Source organism: Mycteria americana, chromosome Z, assembly GCF_035582795.1.
Source record: "Mycteria americana isolate JAX WOST 10 ecotype Jacksonville Zoo and Gardens chromosome Z, USCA_MyAme_1.0, whole genome shotgun sequence".
Taxonomy (NCBI): Eukaryota; Metazoa; Chordata; class Aves; order Ciconiiformes; family Ciconiidae; genus Mycteria; species Mycteria americana.
The window spans coordinates 57,081,501-57,102,227 of record NC_134396.1 but is presented as its reverse complement, the minus strand read 5'-3'; the positions used below and the strand labels follow the sequence as shown (position 1 = coordinate 57,102,227).

Here is a 20,727-nt window from a genome sequence, read left to right as displayed (position 1 = left end):
GGAGGGAGGTCGTTCCTGGAGATTCTCGTTGCTGTGTTTTGGTTCCGATGTTGCTACATTGGTATTGGTGGCTTTGTCAGGAAATGCTGTTTTAGGACTCTGTATGGTTAAGAATTTTAATTCTTAATAAGAAGCTTGTGTGATATTTGCAGGATGTGTCCAAGAATTCTTGTGTGGTATTGAACAGCTAGTCTATGTGATCTGGCTGAAGAAAATGGTCTCGTGACTGCCCAGCTCATCCAATCTTAACTGTAAAACAAACAGCTGCAGTAAACAACTGGTCTCACACATGAGCAACATCCTACATAGGACTGAGAAAGAGCACGTGCCAAGACTAAGAGTGAGACCATTGTAGGTCAAAAGATGGAACATGATGTAAATCTTAAAAGATCACACACTACAGTCTGAAAGAAGGATACTTGTAGTATTCTCTGCTTTCATTGTCTTGAAAAAGTACGGAAATGTGCTGCCTTTGTACCCCAGTGCTCTGGTCATCCAGCAAGAACCAGTGTGAGCAACCTAATTTGGAAAACTGCAGAGACTGAGAGACTATGAGAGTGAGTGTACGCATGCTTGCACTTGCAAGTAGTTTCAGTTAATAAAACACCACAGAGACTCCTTGCCTTGTGATGACTTACTTAATCAAGGTACAATAAATATTAACAGTTAGAACTATTGCCATCAGTTATTACACTTGAAAGGGACTGTGCAACAAGAGAAGTGCAATAACTGTGCTGAGTTTACATATTCAGGAGCCATTGTCAACAACAAGGAAGATCAAGTTGTTACGTGGGAAGAACCAGATGTCTTCAAAGACTGAAGTAATAGGAGAAGGATAATATCTGATAGTATGAGAGAAATGCATGTCCTTAATAAGAAGGTATTTTTTTCCATGTACAGAAATAGGTTAGGAAAAAACTTAGGTGACGTACTTAATCACAGGATGATGGAGTAAGAGACATAATGCTACTGTGAAACAGGCAAATGCTGTTCTAGGCTGTTTCAAAATATGTATTTCCAGTAGAGATAAAACTTATTGCCATTGTATGTTGGTGTATCAGTTCTTTCACATGAATAAGAGGACTGATTAAAACTTAATTAGGTGTTGAAAAAGGTCCCAAGGATACTAAAGGAAATGAAGAAGCTATCCTATACATGTGAGATGAAAATGTTTTTTTCATCTGGCAACATGAAGACTGCAAAGAAAATTACTCTTCTGTAAATGGAAAGGAGACAGAAAGACAGGGAGAGGTATAAGCCATTGTCGTGGTTTAGCCCCAGACTGCAACTAAGCACCACGCAGCCGCTCGCTCACTCCCCCCGCAGTGGGATGGGGGAGAGAATCGGAAGAGTAAAAGTGAGAAAACTCGTGGGTTGAGATAAGGACAGTTTAATAGGGAACGCAAAAGCCGCACGCGTGAGCAAAGCAAAGCAAGGAATTCATTCACTCCTTCCCATGGGCAGGCAGGTGTTCAGCCACCTCCAGGAAAGCAGGGCTCCATCACATGTAACCGTTACTTGGGAAGACAAACACCATCACTCCGAACGTCCCCCCCTTCTTTCTGCTTCCCCAGCTTTATATACTGAGCATGACGTCATATGGTATGGAATAGCCCTTTGGTCAGTTTGGATCAACTATCCTGGCTGTGCCCCCTCCCAGCTTCTTGGGCACCTGGCAGAGCATGGGGAGCTGAAAAAAAAAGTACTTGACCAGTGTAAATACCGCTTAGCAACAGCCAAAATATCAGCGTGTTATCAATATTATTCTCATACTAAAACCGAAAACATAGCACTACACCAGCCACTAGGAAGGAAATCAACTCTATCCCAGCCGAAACCAGGACAGCCATGAACAAGTTCAGAGCACTATCTGACCATGAATTGTTGCAGCAGAAAAACAAACTATGTACTTTTCAGGTAAAATTTGATCAGTGGAAAGGAACTGGATGCGTCAAGAGGTGCTGGCGCTCTGTGCCCCAGAATGCTCCCGTTTACTACCCCATCAAATAGCCTGAAGTGCAAACATAGGGTTACTGAAAATGTTGAGCTTTGCTGTAGTTTGTCTAGGCTGGGCTTCCCCAGGCCAGCCAAAGTCAAACAAGGCCACGGCGCTCCCGAAGCAGGGAGCTGGGCCTGCCCAGTGAAAGGAGAACAAGCGATCCCAAACTGCCAGACCGAGGGAGGTTTGCCCAGCACTTGGTGGCTGGACTCCAGTGGGGCGCGTAACCATAATTACGAGGGCAGCTAGCCCTGATTTGGCTAGGCCACTCACTCACGGTGCCGCCGTGCTTCCTGGCACCGGGAGAGCGGCCGGCGGAAAGATGGGCCAAGGCGGAGGCAGGATGATGGCGTGCGCAGGAGGGGAGCGGAGAGCCTTCGCCGCCTTCTGCCCGCTCCAAGCCCAGGCGCCCAGCGGTGCCAGTGCGGCCCCCGGAGGGTCCCGGCCGAGGCGGAAGGCGGGGCTCCAGCGCCCCGGCCAGGCCACTCCGGCCTCTGGCCGCGGCGCCCCGGCCCCTGCACGCCCGCCCGCCCGTCCGCCCCCGCGGGGCCGCGCCTGGGCTCGGCGGAAGGTGGATGCGGGGCCGGGCCGCGCGGCGGGGCTGCCCGCCCCCGGCATTGTGCTGCCGCTCGCACTTTGCAGGCGCGGCGGGACTGGGAACCCCGGGCGCCTGAGGCAGCCTCGCCTCCTCCTCCTCCTCCTCCTCCTCCTCCTCCGGAGCTGGGCGCATGATGGCGGCAGCCGCCGTAGCGGAGGTGAGCAGCGCCGGGAGTAGCAGCAGCGATACCTCCAGCACGGGCGAGGAGGAGCGGATGAGGCGCCTCTTCCAGACCTGCGACGGCGATGGGGATGGCTTCATCAGCAGGTAGCGACAGCGGGCGGAGGCTCTTTGCGCCGCTGGTACGGACCCGTCCCGTCCTTCCCCCCCTCCCCGGCCGCCCGTGAAGCGGCGTCTCAACTTCTCGGCGAGTTGGAGGAGTTTGCAGAGCGCGGCCCCCGCCGCCGCCAGGCCGGACCCTCCGCGCCGCCGGCGGGGCAGCCGCCCGGCGGCTTCTGCCGCTGGCAGCGCGGGGGACGGACCTTGGCACCGCCCGTCTCCCGTGCCCGCTGCCCGCTGTGGCGCGGCGCGGCCAGCCCCGCCTGCCGCGGCCGGTACCTCGCCGAGCGCAGCGGCCGGCCGGCAGCCAGCCCGCCCGGGGCGCGCCCGCGCTCCCTCCCGCCTCTCGGGCGGCCGTTGGCTGCGGAGCGAGGGGTTTGGGAGCGGGGTCTGGCTGTGCCTCGGCACGGAGAGCTTCCAGGGGGCGGCGGGGAGGGCTGACAAATACCGCCGGCAGGAGTTCCGCTGCCCCCGGGTCTGGAAGGTCACGCCTTCTGACCTGGGTGCTTCCTACCGCCTCACGCACTAGGCAGGTGATTTTTGCAGGTAAGCAAACAAAGCTGGTCACAGGTAATCTCAGAGAAAGTTCGTACTGATCTCCCAGATCATCTGACTTTATCTTTTAATATGTTTTTATCAATATCCTTATTATACAATCTCATTTAAATTCCTCTTCTGGTCCCCAGTTAGTTTTGGGATTGTGACCCAGGCTGGCGGATTTTGAGGGGGAAGTGGTGAGTTTATGCATTTGCAGTAGATAGTTGGAAATAAGCCGTAATGAAATGTTCATGTATCTGGAAGTACTGGCAGTGTGTAATGTTCATGTATCTGGAAGCACCGGCGGTGTGTTTTGGTCAGGACTGGGGTTTGTTGGAAGGATATTTCTGGAGCTAGTGCTCTGCTCTCGCACCATAATTTTAAAAATACTGAACTTCTAAAGGCGTGATTTGCCGGAGATGGTGGAAGCTTTCATTTTCAAAATCACACCTATCCTAGTTGCAGTTAGTAAGTGCCTCTAGAGAGCTCAGTCAGAGTGAGGGAATTTCTAAGTCTGTCTTCTAACCTGAAACCCAAGAATACGACCCTGCAAAAAGGCTAAGTAAACTTCAATCCCCACTGTCATCTCTCTGGTGCCAGAAAGTTGTTGAAAATCTGTAACAGCTGGCAGTGACTTTAAAAATAAAATTTAAGGGTCATGATATTTCTTATCTAAACAGCTCCCTGAACACTCTTTTTCCCCCAGTCTAATGATTATTTTGACAGTTGTGGTTCTGAAATGTAAACTTTGAAAATGTATGCTTTCCAACCACTGTGTTAAGATTGCTTCTCTTTCCGTTTGTTTACTGTCTTCATGGAAATTATTCTGATGTCTGAAAATTTAGGATGTTCACTTAAAGCGTACGCTGCCTCCTCAGAGCACACTTGCTGATCTGTACTGTGATGTTTTTCTGCAATGTAAACTCAGTAGACTTCTGTATATTTATAATTTAAAGACCCTACTGAGGGAATGATAATGTTTTAGTGCTTCATATGGACAGTTAAGTGATGCTACCATAACACAAGCCACTCATTTCTGATTGACTTCTCTCTATTGCCTAAGTTTTGTTCCAAATTTGTATTCTGTGTATTTCAAAATGGGCGTTTCTGAATGTTGCTTGAACTACACTGTTGAAAGCTTTGAAAACTCCAGGACCTGTCTGAGGAGGGACATTGGATTTCAGCAAGAAATAGAAATAAAGCCCAGAGGATAGTGGTTGAAAGTCTTTCAGGAGATGGTGGGTTCATTGTTGAAGGTTGCTAATACCTTGCTTCAGAAGGGAGTTGTGCCTTCAAGGCAGAACTGGTATGGCCTTGATCAGAGAACATAGTGTTATAAATTACTGTCTTCCCTTAAATTTCCATATTTGTGAGAAAGTAGTGAATGAACACTACTTTAGTAAATTCACAGTAGTGAATTTAACAAATGATCTTTGACATGAGAGGGAGTAATTTAGTTTTCTTTACTTCATTAGCTAGCCTGGGTAATCAGTCTTGTAAATGGAATGTGTTCCTTGCTTTGCGTAGTGTCTCAGTTTCTCTCATGATCTAATTTATGGCAATGGCTTATGCAGGAGCAGACTTGCCCAGTGTTTTTTGGATATATTTGTAGTATGCACCACCATAGTCTTACGGACAGCTCTTTCTGATTCATGGACACACAGGGTCCCTGTTAAAAAGTATAGCAACTGGGGTTTTGTGGTTGTTGTTTACAGTCTTAGTGCTTAGGTAATTGCATCTTTTTTAATGTAATGAATTAAAATAAAGGCAAAAAAGTTACATCTGCTTTTACACTAAACTTAATCTTGCCATTCTGTGCACACTGTTTGTCTTGCTTCTGCTTTTTTTTTTCATACAGGACAGTTGCTTGGTTTTCCTGTTCCCTCTTGCCCTGCTTCCTTGGACTTTCCTTTGCTCATCCTTGAGGGCAACAATTTCTTTGTTGCCTTCCTTGTAGCCCCAGTGGAGATGGTAGGCTGACTTCTGCGCGTTACTGTGCCTTTCACAGCAAGTTAAACATTGCAATAAATGCCTGGGCATCTGTATAAAGACCTGAAAACAGAGAAGCCAGCACTGTAATGTCAGCTGCTTCTTTGTGGAATAGAACTGATCTATAGCCTTTTACTAGTTTCAGTCTCTTCTTCAGAACTTACTTATTTTCAATGCAATGGGGTTGAAATTTGTAGTTTTGCAGCTGTTACTCAGCAGAAGTTGTCATATCTTTCAAAGTGAGTATCCCTTCTCTTCTGCTTGTAGGGCTGAAGCTTGGTCAGTCTTTTGCGTAACACATGCAGCAGTTTGTTTATAAGATTTCTTTCTTTCCAACTCCAGAGCTGTTACGGAAGAGAAGATCTTCTTGCAGGAAAGGCAGGCATTTTGTATGCATGTTTATTTAGTTCATATTGCATGGGGAGAAGAGCTATTTGCATTCGTAATGAAGTAACATGGTGTCTCAGCTGTGGAAATGCTTTGTTGTGCATCAGACTGTAAGCTGCAGGGAAGTAAAGGCACAGATGGAAAGGAGGAGCATGTCCTGAGATACTGATTAATTTTCAGGCTCTCACCTGAGATACTGATTAATTTTCAGGCTCTAAATAATTAGGATGATATCAAAATGATACAGCATAATTGGGTACCGTTGGTGGTTATAACCCAGAAGCAGCTGAATGATGGGGTATGAAATGCTAAGCCTGTGTCTCTGAGCATTGCATTTGACATGTGCATATTGAAATTTTGCAACATCTAGCTAGACGAAAGTACTAAGAAAACACAGGAGTTTTAACTTCTTGGTTTGTACTGGCTTGTACTTCAAACTTCTTGGTTTGTACTTGGCTTTTGCTTCTTTTGGGATTAATATTAGTTACTTAATTATTTTAATATCTTGCAAGTGCTTGGCATTCTTCTGATACTTCAACAATGAGAGGTTACTTTACCAAAAAAACCCCCAAACCCAAACAAGTGCAAAGCAGTCCATGATTAAGGCTGGATTCTGAGCGCTTGAGATCAGCTGGATCAGCCTTGCTGGGAGCAAAAGGCAGCCTTAAACACTGTTTACAGCAGAACTTTGTTTTTGCAGCTGTAGCTGGGTTGTGTCATTATTAACAAAAAACTGTTAACTGAAAAAACACTAATTGCATTCATTTGTTTTGCTTTTTATTCTGTTTGCTTTGAAAAGCTTCAGAATCTGATGTTACAGTTAAAAATACATTCAGCTTCAGAGGGTTGTGCATGGGGGAGGACACCTGCAGCTTTTTTTTTTAAGGTCAGCATATGTGGCCTTGGTTGATGTCAGTGAGGAAAGTGAGAACATGCTGGGTTTTTACAGGTGCCAGGCTAGGTTAATGTCTTCTTTAGAAACTTAATTGCCTTGTAGCTTTATATATGGATTGTACTGAAGTTCCATTTAGCACATAACGATTTCATCTTTACTGCAGAAGTCACTAAATGGGTTTCCAGATTATTGTATTCTAACACTGGAAGGTCTAAATAAGGTAACTTTGAATGTACAGGAAATACTTTTGCTTAAAAAATGAAGTTACGAGCTATGGAGGTAATGGGTGAAGAAAAAATTAATTTCATTATTATGTTACAAATGTGCTAGTTTTCCAATTTTAACTTTTAAGCATGGATAAGTAATTTCTGGGGTTATGAAGTAGAAAGGTAAAGCTAGTGTTTAATTCAGAGGGAGAATTGCCATATTAACAATAATGGAGTGAAGTTCTGTTTGTAGAATTTGTTTGAAAATATTTTCTTCTATGTACACAAATTATTTTTTTTTTTACACTGGGGTCAATGTCTTTGTCTACTTTTACCACAGATTTTCTGTAAGATGTTTAAAAATCCATAAAACCACTGATTTTTTATTGAGCTTATACAGCCTGTTAAAACGACATGCTGAAAGACTGCCTCCTTCGCTAGCCCTTCACAGAAGCAGTTAAAAGGAACTTGTTGGATTTGATCTGTTATCTGAGTGGTTTTAGTGGTGCATAGCTTTGGGAACTCAAAACCTTTGCAAGGACAAGCTGATACTTCCCTTTTTAATGGGCTGCAGTAGTAGGGCATTCCCAGCGTTCTTGCTGCGTATACTTTGGCACCCCAATCAGCGTTTCTGCATCTAGTGGCCACATGCTATTAGGAAAGAAAAAAAAGTCTTTTCAAGAAGACAAAGTATGTATCTATTCATTGTGTTTTTAAGGGAAGAGATTTATGCTTCTATGCTCTCTGTTACTCTTCACCACAGCCATTACCATTAAACTCTTTTTCAGGTGGTTGCTTTTGCTAATGTGCTTGAACTTCTGTGCTTAACATTTAAAGACATACCTGTTGAAGCACAAAAGGACCGATTAAATGAAAGGAATAGAATCAGTGTGGGTTGTGGGTGACCAGCCAAGTTACTGCCTTGGCTGTTGTGCTGTTGTTATTTGGGGTATATAAGACTCAAAATACATATGCTGTGTCATAGCAGGTTAGTAATTCAGGCTGACATCCAGTTACAATTTTTGGTGTATAATTAAATAAGCTGGGTTTTTGTAGCCGTGGAAGAAATTGTGAAAGTATTTATTGCTATAATCCAGGTTGCAAACTAGTGTTCATGTAAATTCATTTATTAACTCGGTTGAACTAGGTCCATTTACAGGATTCTTTATCCCCCCACCCCCCCACCCCCCCCACCCCCGTTTTCTTGCAATTTTCTGTAAGTAAAATAAGTACTGCTGAGAAATATAAGTGCCCAAACTGAGTGCCTTGGAATCTTCTTAAATAAATGGTAGAGAGTGGCCTTATAGCTGGAGAATTTTGGAATAAAAATAATCCTTTAGTTATTTAAAACATATGGTCCTTATTTAAAACATGAGATGTTTTATTCTTTATTGCCTGAGTATGGACCAAACTTTTAATTGGTTGTAGTATAGTAGCACATAATTTGTCCTGCTTGACTTGGTGGGTCTTCAGGAGAGAACATATATGCAACAGAACTATGAAATTACAGAAGTGTCCACGATTTTTGTGTTTGAAGAGTAGTGTAAAAGTTACTTTTTCCCTAAAACAATCTTTTGCTATTCCTTTTTTTACTCTTCCCTTTAAAAAAAGGTAATTATTGCAAGTGTTTGGAGTGAATATAGATGTTTCCTAAGACTAATCTGACTTTTCTCCTTGCAGCTGTTCCAAGGGAATACAGTATGCTTTAGGCTATAGCTCCATATGAAACCACAAATGAGGTTCATAGAAAGTGCTGTCAGAGATCTTGTCCAAGCATCATATGTTTTAAAATTCATATATAAATTGGAGGTAGTGATCTGAATGTCATAGAAGATGAGTAAATTATGAGCTCAGAGCTGCACTGCACGTTGTTACGAGGGGGAAAAACCCATGAAGAAGCTACCGGTCTGGGGTAAACTGTGATGTACTTGTGTAAGGTCCTGTAAATAAAATAGGTAAATGAAACAAGTGCGTAGTATTTGGCATAGATATTTAGTGAGAAATAAATTGATAGATACCGAGTTCCAAATTCATCAATAGGGTAACTGTTACACTTTTACTAGAATTAAGGAAGACAGAGATTTGGCCTTGGGTGGTTGCTAGCCTCCTCTCCTGCTACTCTTCAGTGTGCAGAGGCACGCTCTGTTGATGTTGAGGTGAAACAATCATTGTTCCCAAGGGAGCTGACTGCACTATGTTAAGGTCTTCAACCATGTGAAGAATATACCTACTGCATGGCCACGAGGTTCTCAGACTCCTCCTTTCTGCTGTGTATAGCAATTAATAATTTCCCAGTGTTGGGGAGTTGCCAAGCAGAGTGCAAACAACTCTGTTGACAAGAGAAAAAGGCCTTTTTTCTCAAAGGCTGTACTTACCAAAGCAGTTTTGACAGTGGTAGCAACAAGAAAACATATAGGAAAAAAACATGAGCAGGGTCTTCCTGTCACTGTATTTTCTTTCTTTAACTTCTGGTTCTGTTCTGCTGTGATTACGTTGTTTTCCTTCCATAGATAGTCTCAGGACAACTGTGGAGAAGGTGAGCAGAGGCACTTGTATCAGTGTAATAATGTGGACTTAGAGTGCAATGTTAACATGATGCCTTTTCTGAAATAAGCCCAATATATAGAATGTGCAAAAAGATCTGAACAAGGAGCTTTTCTATCGTTTGGCTCATATATACACTAGAAACCTCCTGGAGACTGTTCTGACTTGGTAATTGCCTCTAAAATTATACTAAACTCTGTAAATGTACAAACATAAACAGGCAGGTTTGTCAAAGATTTTATCAGCCTCTTTTGCTGTTGAGGGCATAAAGTTTTACATACCGTACATGCAGTTCTGCAGCCCCGTGCTGGTAAAACATGGGTTTTACCCATAAGATGATCGTTTATGAGCCCATGCAAATACATTCAGTCAGGATCTCTGAAAACTTCATTTGGGCATGAGTTAATATTCTGCATGTCTTTCTAGTCCCTGCAGGCTATTCTGTGCTGGTTGAAAGCAGCAACAGGAACAAAATGTGTAAGTAGAAGCTGCTGTGAGTGCTCAGGTGTCAGCAGACTAGGAACGATAAAGCCATGTATCCTACAAGCAAGAGGTTTAAAAAAGATCAACTCTGTACCAGAACAGGTGGAAATAAAAAACTGCCTTTGAAGACTTGTGAGAGAAGTAATGTTATTCTGCTAGTTTTGCAGGTACTGGGGTTTCAGATTTCAAAAGCAGTTTGGTTCCAGTATTGTACAGTCCTAAGTCTGGCCTCAATCCAGCTGTCTAACAAGGGAACATCGTTTAGAAGCAGTCTGCAAAATGTCACCAAGATGGGGACAAGGCTTTGCTTAGTCCTTGCATTCAGTCTGGCTCTTCATATTGCTGGGCTGATCTTACCATGGAGTTGGAAAAGTTGTTAAACCCCAGTACAAGATTTTATTCTCACTTGAGATGTGGACTGTTTGCTCTGTGCTTTCTTTAACCACCTGAAAGCTTCGTGCAACTCAGTTTTAGGAATTCCAGAAAAAAAATGCCTGAACCTTGGTAAAACTGATTTTGTCCTTGCACTTGTTTTTGAGTGTGCCTTGAAAACAGTTTCAGCTCCCAGGTTCTGTTCCTAGACTTAATTTTATTTTTCATCCATCTCCATTAGGAAGCTGTCACAGTGTGTGTGATCCATGTAACTGAAGGAGTGCTTTTATGTGGATACAGCACAATACTTACTGTATGCCAAATAAGATGGTGAGTGGAAGCACTGTGCTGTTTTTTACGTGATTGTAGTCTGTTTTCTCTGTTTCTTTTGGGACTTGCCTTAGTCAATGGTTCCACAGTTGTATAGACTAAAACCCCACAAAATTCTAACTTTGTCCTCCACACGTCCTCTCAGAGCATTGTAACCAAAAAAGGAGTAAATTATGGGGGAAGATAGATATACAGATGTAGATGAAAAGCCAGAGAGACACCCTGTACGCTTAGTTTAGGATGAATAAAAAAGTACCCCTTTGTTAAATATTGTGTCTAGAAAACGTACCAAGAATCAACATTCATTAAAGGCTTATGTGTTTCAAAGTCTGTATTTGTTACAACTAATACAGAGTCAAAGGAATATATCCAAACTTGAATCTTCTGAACCTTTCATATTTTTATAATTAGTTAGCTGTCCAGTTCTTATGTAAACATCAGACATGTGAAGGGGTATAATACAACATTTTAGCTGGAGTTATTAATGTTTTAAAGTTAGTAAAGTTAGTTGGTCTGTTTTATACAGGTTATTGCATTTTTCTTTCCTCATTGGCATTAGTAATCTGGGAAAAGTGTCTTAAGTATATATCTCAGGCTTGTTGTTACCTGGTGTTACTGTATTCTTTTTCCTGGGAGCTTGATGTCCAGGTAGATTGTAATGCGGAAAACCTGAGCAAACACTGAGTCACCTGGGAAGACAATTGTCAAACTTTTTGATCCCTTTGAAAGTTACCATTCAGTTAACTTGTAAGTTCTTAAGTTGTTTCTTATCTTTATTATTTTTTATTGAATTTTATTAATTTTTAATGAGGTTGTTGCTAATACCATGTTATTGGGGTTATTACTGTAAGACAATTGAACCTCTCTTTAAAGTCAGTAATTTCCCCACTGTGGCCCTGGAGGGGGAAAAAAAAGTAGTTGTTAAACTGGGATTTTTTGCCTTGTGTTTTCTTGGGTTTCTTGGCAGCAATTCTGAAAGCTTATAACTTCACTAGTATACTCTATTACTCTCCTCTCAAGGGTGATGGGGAGCAGGGGTCCTTACAAGATGCTTTGGTACCTGGCCTTTCTAGCAAATCCAGAGCCCTAGGTTTATAACACAGAGACCACTGGTGGCTGTTCTGGCAGTATGACTGGGACTACAGTAAATATTTGAATTTGTCTCATTCATGTGTGATTGCATCTTCTGCTTACAGCAGACACAGCAGTTAGCATCCTCCTTAACCACTGTTGGTTAGCTCATGTTTCTTAGGAGCAGCTTCCTAGATGTTTTCAGAATTAACTTGCCAAAACCTATAGTTAAAAATTAATGGATGGGTTGACTGTTTTGGGAGGCACTTGGATGAAAGGAGAGTTCTGCCAGTGGGTGGTTAATTCCTTGTATTTCTTTGTCTCCCATTGTTTGTCCCGTTTGAGGATGCGACGTGCAAGTATTTTGCTGGCCATTGTGGGTGGATTCTAAAACAATTAACAAAAAATTATTTGCCTTAGATTGCTGGGGTAGGGTATTTAGTGTCTGAAATTGATTCAAGCAACAGGTCATGCACGTTTTGATGGGGAGCAAGGAGCCTCACAAGATGCTTGGGCACCTAGCCTTTCTTGCAAATATACAGCCCTAAGCTAGGTGCCTGCATTCCTTATGAAATGAACAGGGAAAAGGAAGTGGAGGTTTCATGTTTTTTTGAAGTCAACTTATGCTGCCGAATGAGTTGTTCCACTGTGCGCAGTCCTGAAGTTTCGCTCTGTCTGCACTAGAATTTGTTCGGTTGAAGAACTGCCCTGGCTGAAAACTAGCTCCCTAAGAAATGTGTCTTTCTATCATGGTCAGTTCATGGTTCTGGCTCGTTGTGTGACTGTGTGACTTTTAGTGTTGGCACAAGGTGGGGGCAAGAAACTTGAGCTTGGGGTTTAGTTGTGATCCCTCTGGTTATGTCTGCTAGATTTTTAAACGTGGTTCACTCCAAATGCTCTGAACTAAGAAACATCTCTAAAAGTTAATTCAGGACCGTAAAAATGGCATTGTTTTAAGAGGTATAAAACTAAATAAAACCTCTGCTGTAGACTCTTGGTATCTCAACTGGTAAATGAAAGAGATTAACAAGGATAGTGTTGTGCCTAATTGTGTGTTGTCCAATGGACGGGCTTCAAATGGCATCTGGAGAAAAATAGTTACGCTGTGGATATGTGGCTTTTCAAATCCGCCTTATTTTTACTGTGAATGTTCACATGCATCTTTTAGAATAAATACTACATATGTGGAATTCATTCTAACAGAGTGACTGTTCATGTTCATGACCTTGTATGTTAATTAACATAGCTATAATGATTAATTGTAATCAGCACATTTGATCACATCTCCTTTCTGCTGAGAGTTTTTCTGCAGCAGTACTTTCTTGTATTTAATAGAACAAAACAGTATTGATATAGTATTAGCAGTTATTCAATGAAATCCCTTATGGAATTTTTAGGGGTAAGTTAGGTAACAAAGACCAGACTACCTCTAAACGAAAACTATGCTTCTGGTAGTTCCTACCATGTGGTAGAGTCTGTAGGTTGAATTGGTGCTGTGTTTTAGCAAAATTTGAAACTAGTAAGCAGCACAAAGGAAAGCATGGAATGGCAGCGATTCTATTGACAAGCTCTGCTTCTCTGTTGATAAATGGACCTTTGTTTGCCTGCAACAGTCCTGTCTCCAGAGATGACAGCCTCAGCCAAAAATGGACACACTGTTCTCACAGGTCATGAGATGCAGTTTGTGTTAACAGTTTGCCATAGATGTTCAGAGTACACCGTTTAAGTTATTTCTAATGAGTAGAATGTGCATTTGTTGTGCCGTCTATAAAACACTAAAACACACATTTCCATTCTGGAAGTTTCTGCAACAGACTGGCAGTCTTGTCTGTATCTAGTACGAAATGGGGGGGAGGCACACACCCCATGGTGGGAGGTATTGGCTGTCGAAGGAACCTTCCCCCTGCTTTCCCAGGCTGCGTGCCTGCAACAGTGCTGTGAGAGGTAGCCGAGGCAGGACAGAGCTGTGAAGTAAAAGCTTAGCTGGTTGAATGATGAGTAAAGCATACAGGATTTGGGGGCTGGATGACCGTTACCCTGTCATTATCCTCCTGCTGCTGAGCATAGCGGAACGCGGTCAGGTTGCAAGTTAGCTGTGTACTGACAGAACAGGCATTGGAACATGCAAGGCAAAAAATGAAACTAGAAAGAAGTTTCAAGTGTAACAAAACATTATCCCGGAGTAGGGAAACGGTAACAGGAAAACCAGGGAAAGGGTACCCAAGAGAGGGAGCCAGTGAGCTGCTGATGCTGAGAGTCATGAGATGTTTTCTATTTTTTTGTTTCCGACGCTGAAAATATCGAATATAGTGAGATGGTTCCTGCAAATAGGACTGGTAACAAATACCTTGTAAGGAAGGGAGAAGAAAGAAGTTAGAGAATACTTGGATTTGTTCCAATTATTTGTACTTGAAAATCTTGATGTAAGATTCTTAAAGACAGCCTCAGAACTGTTTTGCAGGTTTTTTTCCTGAGATCTTCCAAAAGACAGAAGTAACTGAAAATGGGGAAAGATAAAACATGCTTCTTTTCTTCAAAATTGTGGTGAGATGAGGATCAGTCTGCAGACAGCCTATAACTGGCTGAATATGGATTTGTTAAGAAAAGGTTGTGTCAAACCCATTTGGTCTTTCTCAAGTCTCATAAGAGCAGTTAGTGGGGGAAGTGAAACAATATATGCCTTCTGTCTTGTCTTTATTAAGGCTTCTGATGTTGTTTTATGACACTTGTAGGCAAGCCAGAGAAACAGAGTAAGGGGGAGAGTTTGGTTTGGGTTTTTTTTCAAGCTATACTTAGGGATCATTAGATACCAATAGCTTGTTTTACAAATAAAAGACTGTATCAAATTGAAATTGGAAGAATGGCCTGGGCCAGATCAGTACTATTAAGGATTAAAGATCTGGGTGACATGATAACGAGTAAGCTTTCTTAAATCTGAGATTACAGTAAGCTAAGGAAGATTTGAGGCATGCCGGGGGATAAGATTGGAGTCAAAATTGGTGTTGACAAATTGAAGATATGGCTTGAAAAAAATCAAGTGTGATAAAGTAGGGATAAGTACATGATAGCACATTGGGTGGTAAAAATACAGGACGTGCGACTGAAGAAAATCCTCTGAGATTTATAGTAGGTCTCAAGTTAGAATTGAATTAACAGTATCATGCCATTGTAAGACAGGACTGCTTTCAACTTTTCTACTCTTTTCAGCATATACTTTAAGCTGGTGTCTAGTTTTGCATGCCGTCATCCATCAGGTTGGTGGATCAGTTGGAGAGAGACAAGAGCAGTTCACTGAAAATGATCAGAGATGCAGAAATGGGAGTTTTGTACTGAGAAAAAGGTGGGACATCTGATGATGGATTTTAAATAAGTAATTACTATTTTTCTTATCCACTGTGATTGCAGAAAACAGACTGTTAACTTCCTTTCTGACCTAATGTTCTGAATTGCAGCTGTGAAGTTTTAAATTAGGAAACTTGCAGGAGAGAATGCTGAAGCACCGGGACAGATCACCAATGGAGGTTGTGGCAGCCTCAAAAACAGCTTAGACACCCATCTGTCAGTGATGTGGTAATGGCATGGGTATATTTTTTCCTGTCATTTGGTACAGTGTTGGATAGTTTTTTCCTTTGCAGTCCTTTCTATGGTCTCATTAAGTGCTGTATTTCTGTGGGGTGACATTTTAATAACACAAGGCTTGTTCAATTGACTTACACAATTCTGAGAATGGAATGCTGCGCTACTCCTCTTTAGATTTAAAACACAACTACAATCTCCTTGCTTTTCAATCGCCTTTTCATTCAGTTTCCTAGAACAGACTCCTACCAGCTTCCTTGCCTCCAAGCTATTATGTCTTCTTTTTCTTCTCCTGAAGCTTCTCTGACTCTTATTTTCCCCTGATCCTGTAACAGCAGCTGTGTACCCTGGTTCTTTTTACTATGCCATGCTAAGAGAATAGATCACGTTTGAGAATGTAGGAGCAGTTTTTCTTTAGAATCGTTTGAAGCAATATTGTGCTCCTAGTGCAGAAGTTAATAATTTCTGTACTTTAAAAATGCTGGCACGATGTGGTCAGTGCTATGCTCCTCTGTTCTCTCTCCTTCCTTATACGAGCTAATTTCTCCCTGCGAACATGGCCACCTTGTTTACTTCTGCAGCACTTTTTTTGTCTTGTTTTTTTGAGTCAGATGTGTTTTCTCCACTGTTAGAACTTCATTGCCTGTCTTCCGCTGTTTAAGAGGTTATTTGCCGAGTTTTGCAATTTGTCTCTTGTGCTTGTAGGGTAATCCGGCAAATGTGCAAGACCCCATGTAGTGCTGTATAGACTCCAAATATGCAGAACCCACTGGCTGTGGAATAAATACCTCCTTGTGGGACTATGGTCTGGTTTAGTGACTTTTTTTTTTTTTTTTTTCTTTCAACTTTATGTTTACACTCTGCTTTCGTTCCTTCATATCTGGGGGAAAAAAGAGGAAAAAAAATTCCGGTAACTAGCAAATGTCAAGCAATGCTTTTATGTCTTCCCAAGTTTTCATGTAGCATGAAAAAACATCTGGGTGAATTCCCTTCCTGATCACAACAAGATGTTAAAGCTGAAGCCTCAGTGTGAGTTTTCAAATCCCAATATCAACAGTATTGCTGCTCAGCATTTTAACAAGTGTGTCCAGCTAATGTGTTATTCTGCATCCCATCCTGCCTCACATTATTCATGACTTGCCAAAAACATCAGCTTAATTGCAAATGTCTCCTTTACAGCTCTTGCCTTGTGCTGACAATATATTTGATACACAGAAAAGAGAGAATATTGGGACAGTAAAAAGGAAATGGAACTTTACATAAAAAATGAACAATGTGGGTGTTACTGTGTATCTTTTACATTCATTTAAAAAGTGATTTGTTAAGTGTAGATGAATACTACTAGGTACTCTAGTAGTAGGGAATAAAACCAAAAAGAATACTCTTGAAACAAAATCCATTTCATTAAACAATGTACTGACTATTCCCAACATACATGTAAGAAATTGTTTACACATCAATTTATCAGTCTTTCTATGTATGAATAGTAGTGATGAGAATGAATGTACTTTATTAAACTGAGATTAGAACTGTGGGACTTCTTCCCTAACAGCAGCTGCCAGGCAGATGTATTGTTGCAGTAAGTTTGTAGTTCTTCATTCTTTGCCCATTGTTCGGGGCATCCAGGTAGTAGCAGGTGGAAAATTCCAGCAGTTCTGAACTTGCCCTGATTATTACTGCAGGAGCTGTAACTTCAGTCTTGCTTTACCTCTTCCTGTAAAAGATAACATGGAAATGCTGAATGAGTTTACCAGGATGATCTGTACCTGAGATAGTAATAGCTTCTGTGTTGTTAAACCATCAAAATCAGTAATAATTGAGATAACTGGAGAATCAAAAAATACCTACTAAAGTACTTGGACGTGAAATGGTCTGTGGAAACTGGTAACTGTTGAGATTGTGATAAAGGTAATGAAATCTCATGTTTCTGAGTGTAAATTCATTAGAGGAACAGAAATTTCTTTCTTGTGGCCATTGCTAGTTCTGGAAATTAGTTCTTCAGAAAAGCATGATAAGTAAGAACTAATGTGTATGATTGTCTCCTTTCCTAGGCTACCAGACTGCTACATCTGCTGTCAAACTTTCCTGAATTGTTTTTCTCTTTTGTAAAGTCAAAACATTTATCAGGCCTTAGGTGGAATACAAAACTACATAAATTCTCCCTCCAGCACCACATGTAGGTGAGGATGTTGTTTTAGTCATGTTTTGCAAATGGAGCAGTGGACATAGTCTTCTAGTCTGGTAACCTTCAAAAGTATATTTGGGTGCTTACCTTGAGATGCTTTGTTTGCCAAAGATCATAGTGTAATACAGAGGGCATCTGTAATATACATTCTCTGTTGCTTATGCGTTCTGGGTATCTCAGATGGCTTTGGAATCGTGGTGAGTTACTCCTGTTGCTACAGGCTAAGAAATAAGCATTTTGTACAACCTGCTTCGTGTGATGCTTAGGGCATGTTACCTAGCCATTCCTTTCCCCATCTAAAATTCTGACAGAGGTTATCCTCTACTCCGAGCAAAAGGTGTCACTCCGTGACCCTCTGGAAGTTCTGATTGAAGATTGAGCTCAGTGGAAACCTACCTGTACTTTGTTTTGCAGTTGTTGCTGACTGTTTTCTCAACTTTCCTTGGAAAACTTTACATGAATATTGGTCCATGTAGTCTTTGTGTAATGCTATAGTTTATCAGCTGTACATTTGTACTTACTTCAAGTTGTAAGAATGAGATGATGAGCTTTTATCTGAAGTTTTTTTCATTGGTGGCCAAAAGAGTGAGCTGGAGGACAGCTTTTTTTATGAGGTTTGTTGATGGATGAATTCGTGTGAAGTTTGAGTGTTGGTCAACGTGATAGAATTGATCTGTCAGTTGAAGGTCTCCAGATATAAGAGTTGCCGTAGGTCCCGTATCACAAAGGTGAGGATATGGTTGCCTGTCCTGGTAGGACCGTGAGTTGTGGAAAGTGAAGATGAGCAGGCTGTCTAATGATATAGGTAACTGGAGGCTAGTTTGCCTCTGAAGGGAATGGTGCTGTTATTGGCCTAGTGCTGGCTATCTCCCTCTGTAGTGAACTGGTGTGCAGAGCTAGGTACACAAAAACTATTCCCTTTATTATGATCAGTTTTGTGCTGGTTTAACCGCCTGCCGAGGCAGCCCTAGTGGAGGAGAGTGTGGGGAGACAAGTGGGAGAGCGGGATCATCGCTTTTGACAGCAGCAAGCTGACCTGCTGTATCCCAGGTTCTTGCTTGTTTGTATGGAGAAGTAGAAAACAGAGCAAAGGAAGATGAGACAGAATCCTTTGGGAAGCCGGAATGATGGGCAGGAAAGAGGACTAGAAAGAATTTCAGAGTAGAAAGCTACTTCTCATCTGGAGAGAAGCTGATTGGCAGGGCAGAAAAGATTGGTGATTTGCAGGAAATCTTTGGTTGGCAGAAAGAAGTGAGGTACTTCTTGGAGGATTTTATTTGTCCTAGGTCTAAATCAAAGACTGGCGAAGAAATAGAGGCAAAAAGTATGGTTTTGGTTGCATCCCGCTTTCACGCACTGTCTCAACTAAGAGCAGCTTTAGAATTCTGCATGCAGCACGTCTTCTAAATTTAGACTGTTGTTTCATTTGCTAGATCAAATCCCACACAGTGAAATTCCTGGGGGAGGGTGTGCTTAAGGTATGTGGAAGTCTTGGTCTTACTTGCTTGTCTTCAAGCTTCACGAAAGCAGTGACACCAGCTGAAACCTGCAGAGGCCATGTAGTTGAAGCCCAGATACGGAAGTCTGGAGAATGCTCAGCTGGAGGGAGAGACTTCTGTTAGCATTTTCTGTGACATGGCAGCCTTCACTCAGACCAGATTTCTCTTTTTCTCTTTTGCAAGGGCCCACAGCTTCTTAACGAGAAAGCAAAATCAGGTATTTTAGGAAAGTGCTCTTTTAGTATGAGTAGCAAATGTGAGTTGTTTGAGGAAAAAAACAATTCTGAGATCATTGCCAGGATTGTTTGCCTGTGGTTGGTCATAGAAAAGTCAAAGCCAGGGAACTGGTGTAATTCCATGATTTAATCAGTCAGGGGCTTGACTTGCTGTGAGAGTCAGAGCATTGCATGAGGCCCAGAAACGTAGCAGTCGGGTAAGTGACCGGCAGCGGATGCTCTGGAGATTGGTGGCTGCACCAGGGAACTAAATTAAACATGCTCCTACCAAGGGTAAAAGTGATCTAACTCTGGTGATTCCAGTATGTATTTTATATCAGCAACTTCTTATTGCTTCATTTCCTGGGGATGCTACGGAGTGCTCCATTAGACAGGCATTTCCAGGTTAGTCCTTTATAAATTAATGTTTCAAATAGATCACTGTTTATCTACAGTATTGATCTAGAAGTGACTCACAACACAACTGCATGGAACAGGTTTTCTTAACGTTGTTTGTTTATTTACCCTACTTGCCTCTGGGGAACTTGGGTGCATCTTTAATTTTTACTTTTCTTCTTCAAAGGTATTTGTGCACCTAGACTGCACGTTGTATAAGCAAAGATTAAATGTTTTTAAATTAAATGCTTTTCCATAGCTGAAAATTTAAATAGTTTTAAGTAAATATATAATTGCTCTTGGTGTAATGTAGTGGCTGTAGAACCATCCTTACCAGACTTCCTTTATAAATTTGGTAGAACGTAAGATGGGAAAAGAACAGGAAGATTACTCCACTGGTTCTGTTCAGGCTCAGAGCCAACCCCTTGCAGGTATTGTGCAGCGTGTATGTATGCTTACCTAGGTAGTTCCTCATGCTTACCAAGGCGATAATCAGAACAAGGTAAAAGTGAGTACAGCAGGGAGTATGGCTGTTCTAGGAAAGAAAAAGACTGCGTTACTGATCCTGTTTTGGTGTCTAACAGAAGTTTCACTCACTTTAAGTTTGATCTTCCATTTATTAAAAAAAACCCAACCAACCAACCAAAAAACCCAAATAAAAAAATAACAACCCTTGAACACTTGTATGTTGTAATTTTTAAAGTATACATGTATATGCTTGATTTATGTGTTTAACTGCCCAATATTATTATAGCATGCAGTATGTATGACAGTATTTTTGCATTTAATTTCTCTTGGGGGTGAAAAATCTGTATGTTTCAAATTTAAATAAAGTCATAAGTTAGGCTCATTTTTTTGTTAGAGAAATCTAACAAAAATCTAAGTAGTTTTAAACTGTGTTAGTAGGAATTAAGAAGATGGAATGTGTGACAATTGTTGAAAGATTGGTGTGGTAGGTGGATGGCTAAATAATTAGAACAGATTGCGACAGAATAACCTGATGATTTCGTGTTAAAAGAACAGTTTCTTGTGATGGCAGGAGTTCAGCTTTACAGCTTCCTTGACTTGCTTTCTGGCTGTTTTCAAAATTTAGGTTTTGTTGTCCTGATACATAACATGTCTTTAAAACCTCTTACATGTTACTTTTTTTTTTTTTTAGTATGTTT

The 20,727-nt window shown here is 41.6% G+C and overlaps 1 protein-coding gene across 2 annotated transcripts in view; it reads left to right on the top strand.

Moving 5' to 3' along the window:
* The first annotated feature begins 2,546 nt into the window (after positions 1-2,546).
* The window catches only part of MCC (MCC regulator of Wnt signaling pathway), a 220,504-nt gene continuing 202,323 nt past the window's right edge, over positions 2,547-20,727 (top strand). The window contains exon 1 of one of the 2 annotated variants that reach the window (XM_075488555.1): positions 2,547-2,864. In XM_075488555.1, the coding sequence (XP_075344670.1) occupies positions 2,728-2,864 (137 nt within the window). In that variant the 5' untranslated portion in view covers positions 2,547-2,727. The remainder of the gene's footprint in view (positions 2,865-20,727) is intronic. The other variant, XM_075488557.1, reaches the window with a different exon arrangement.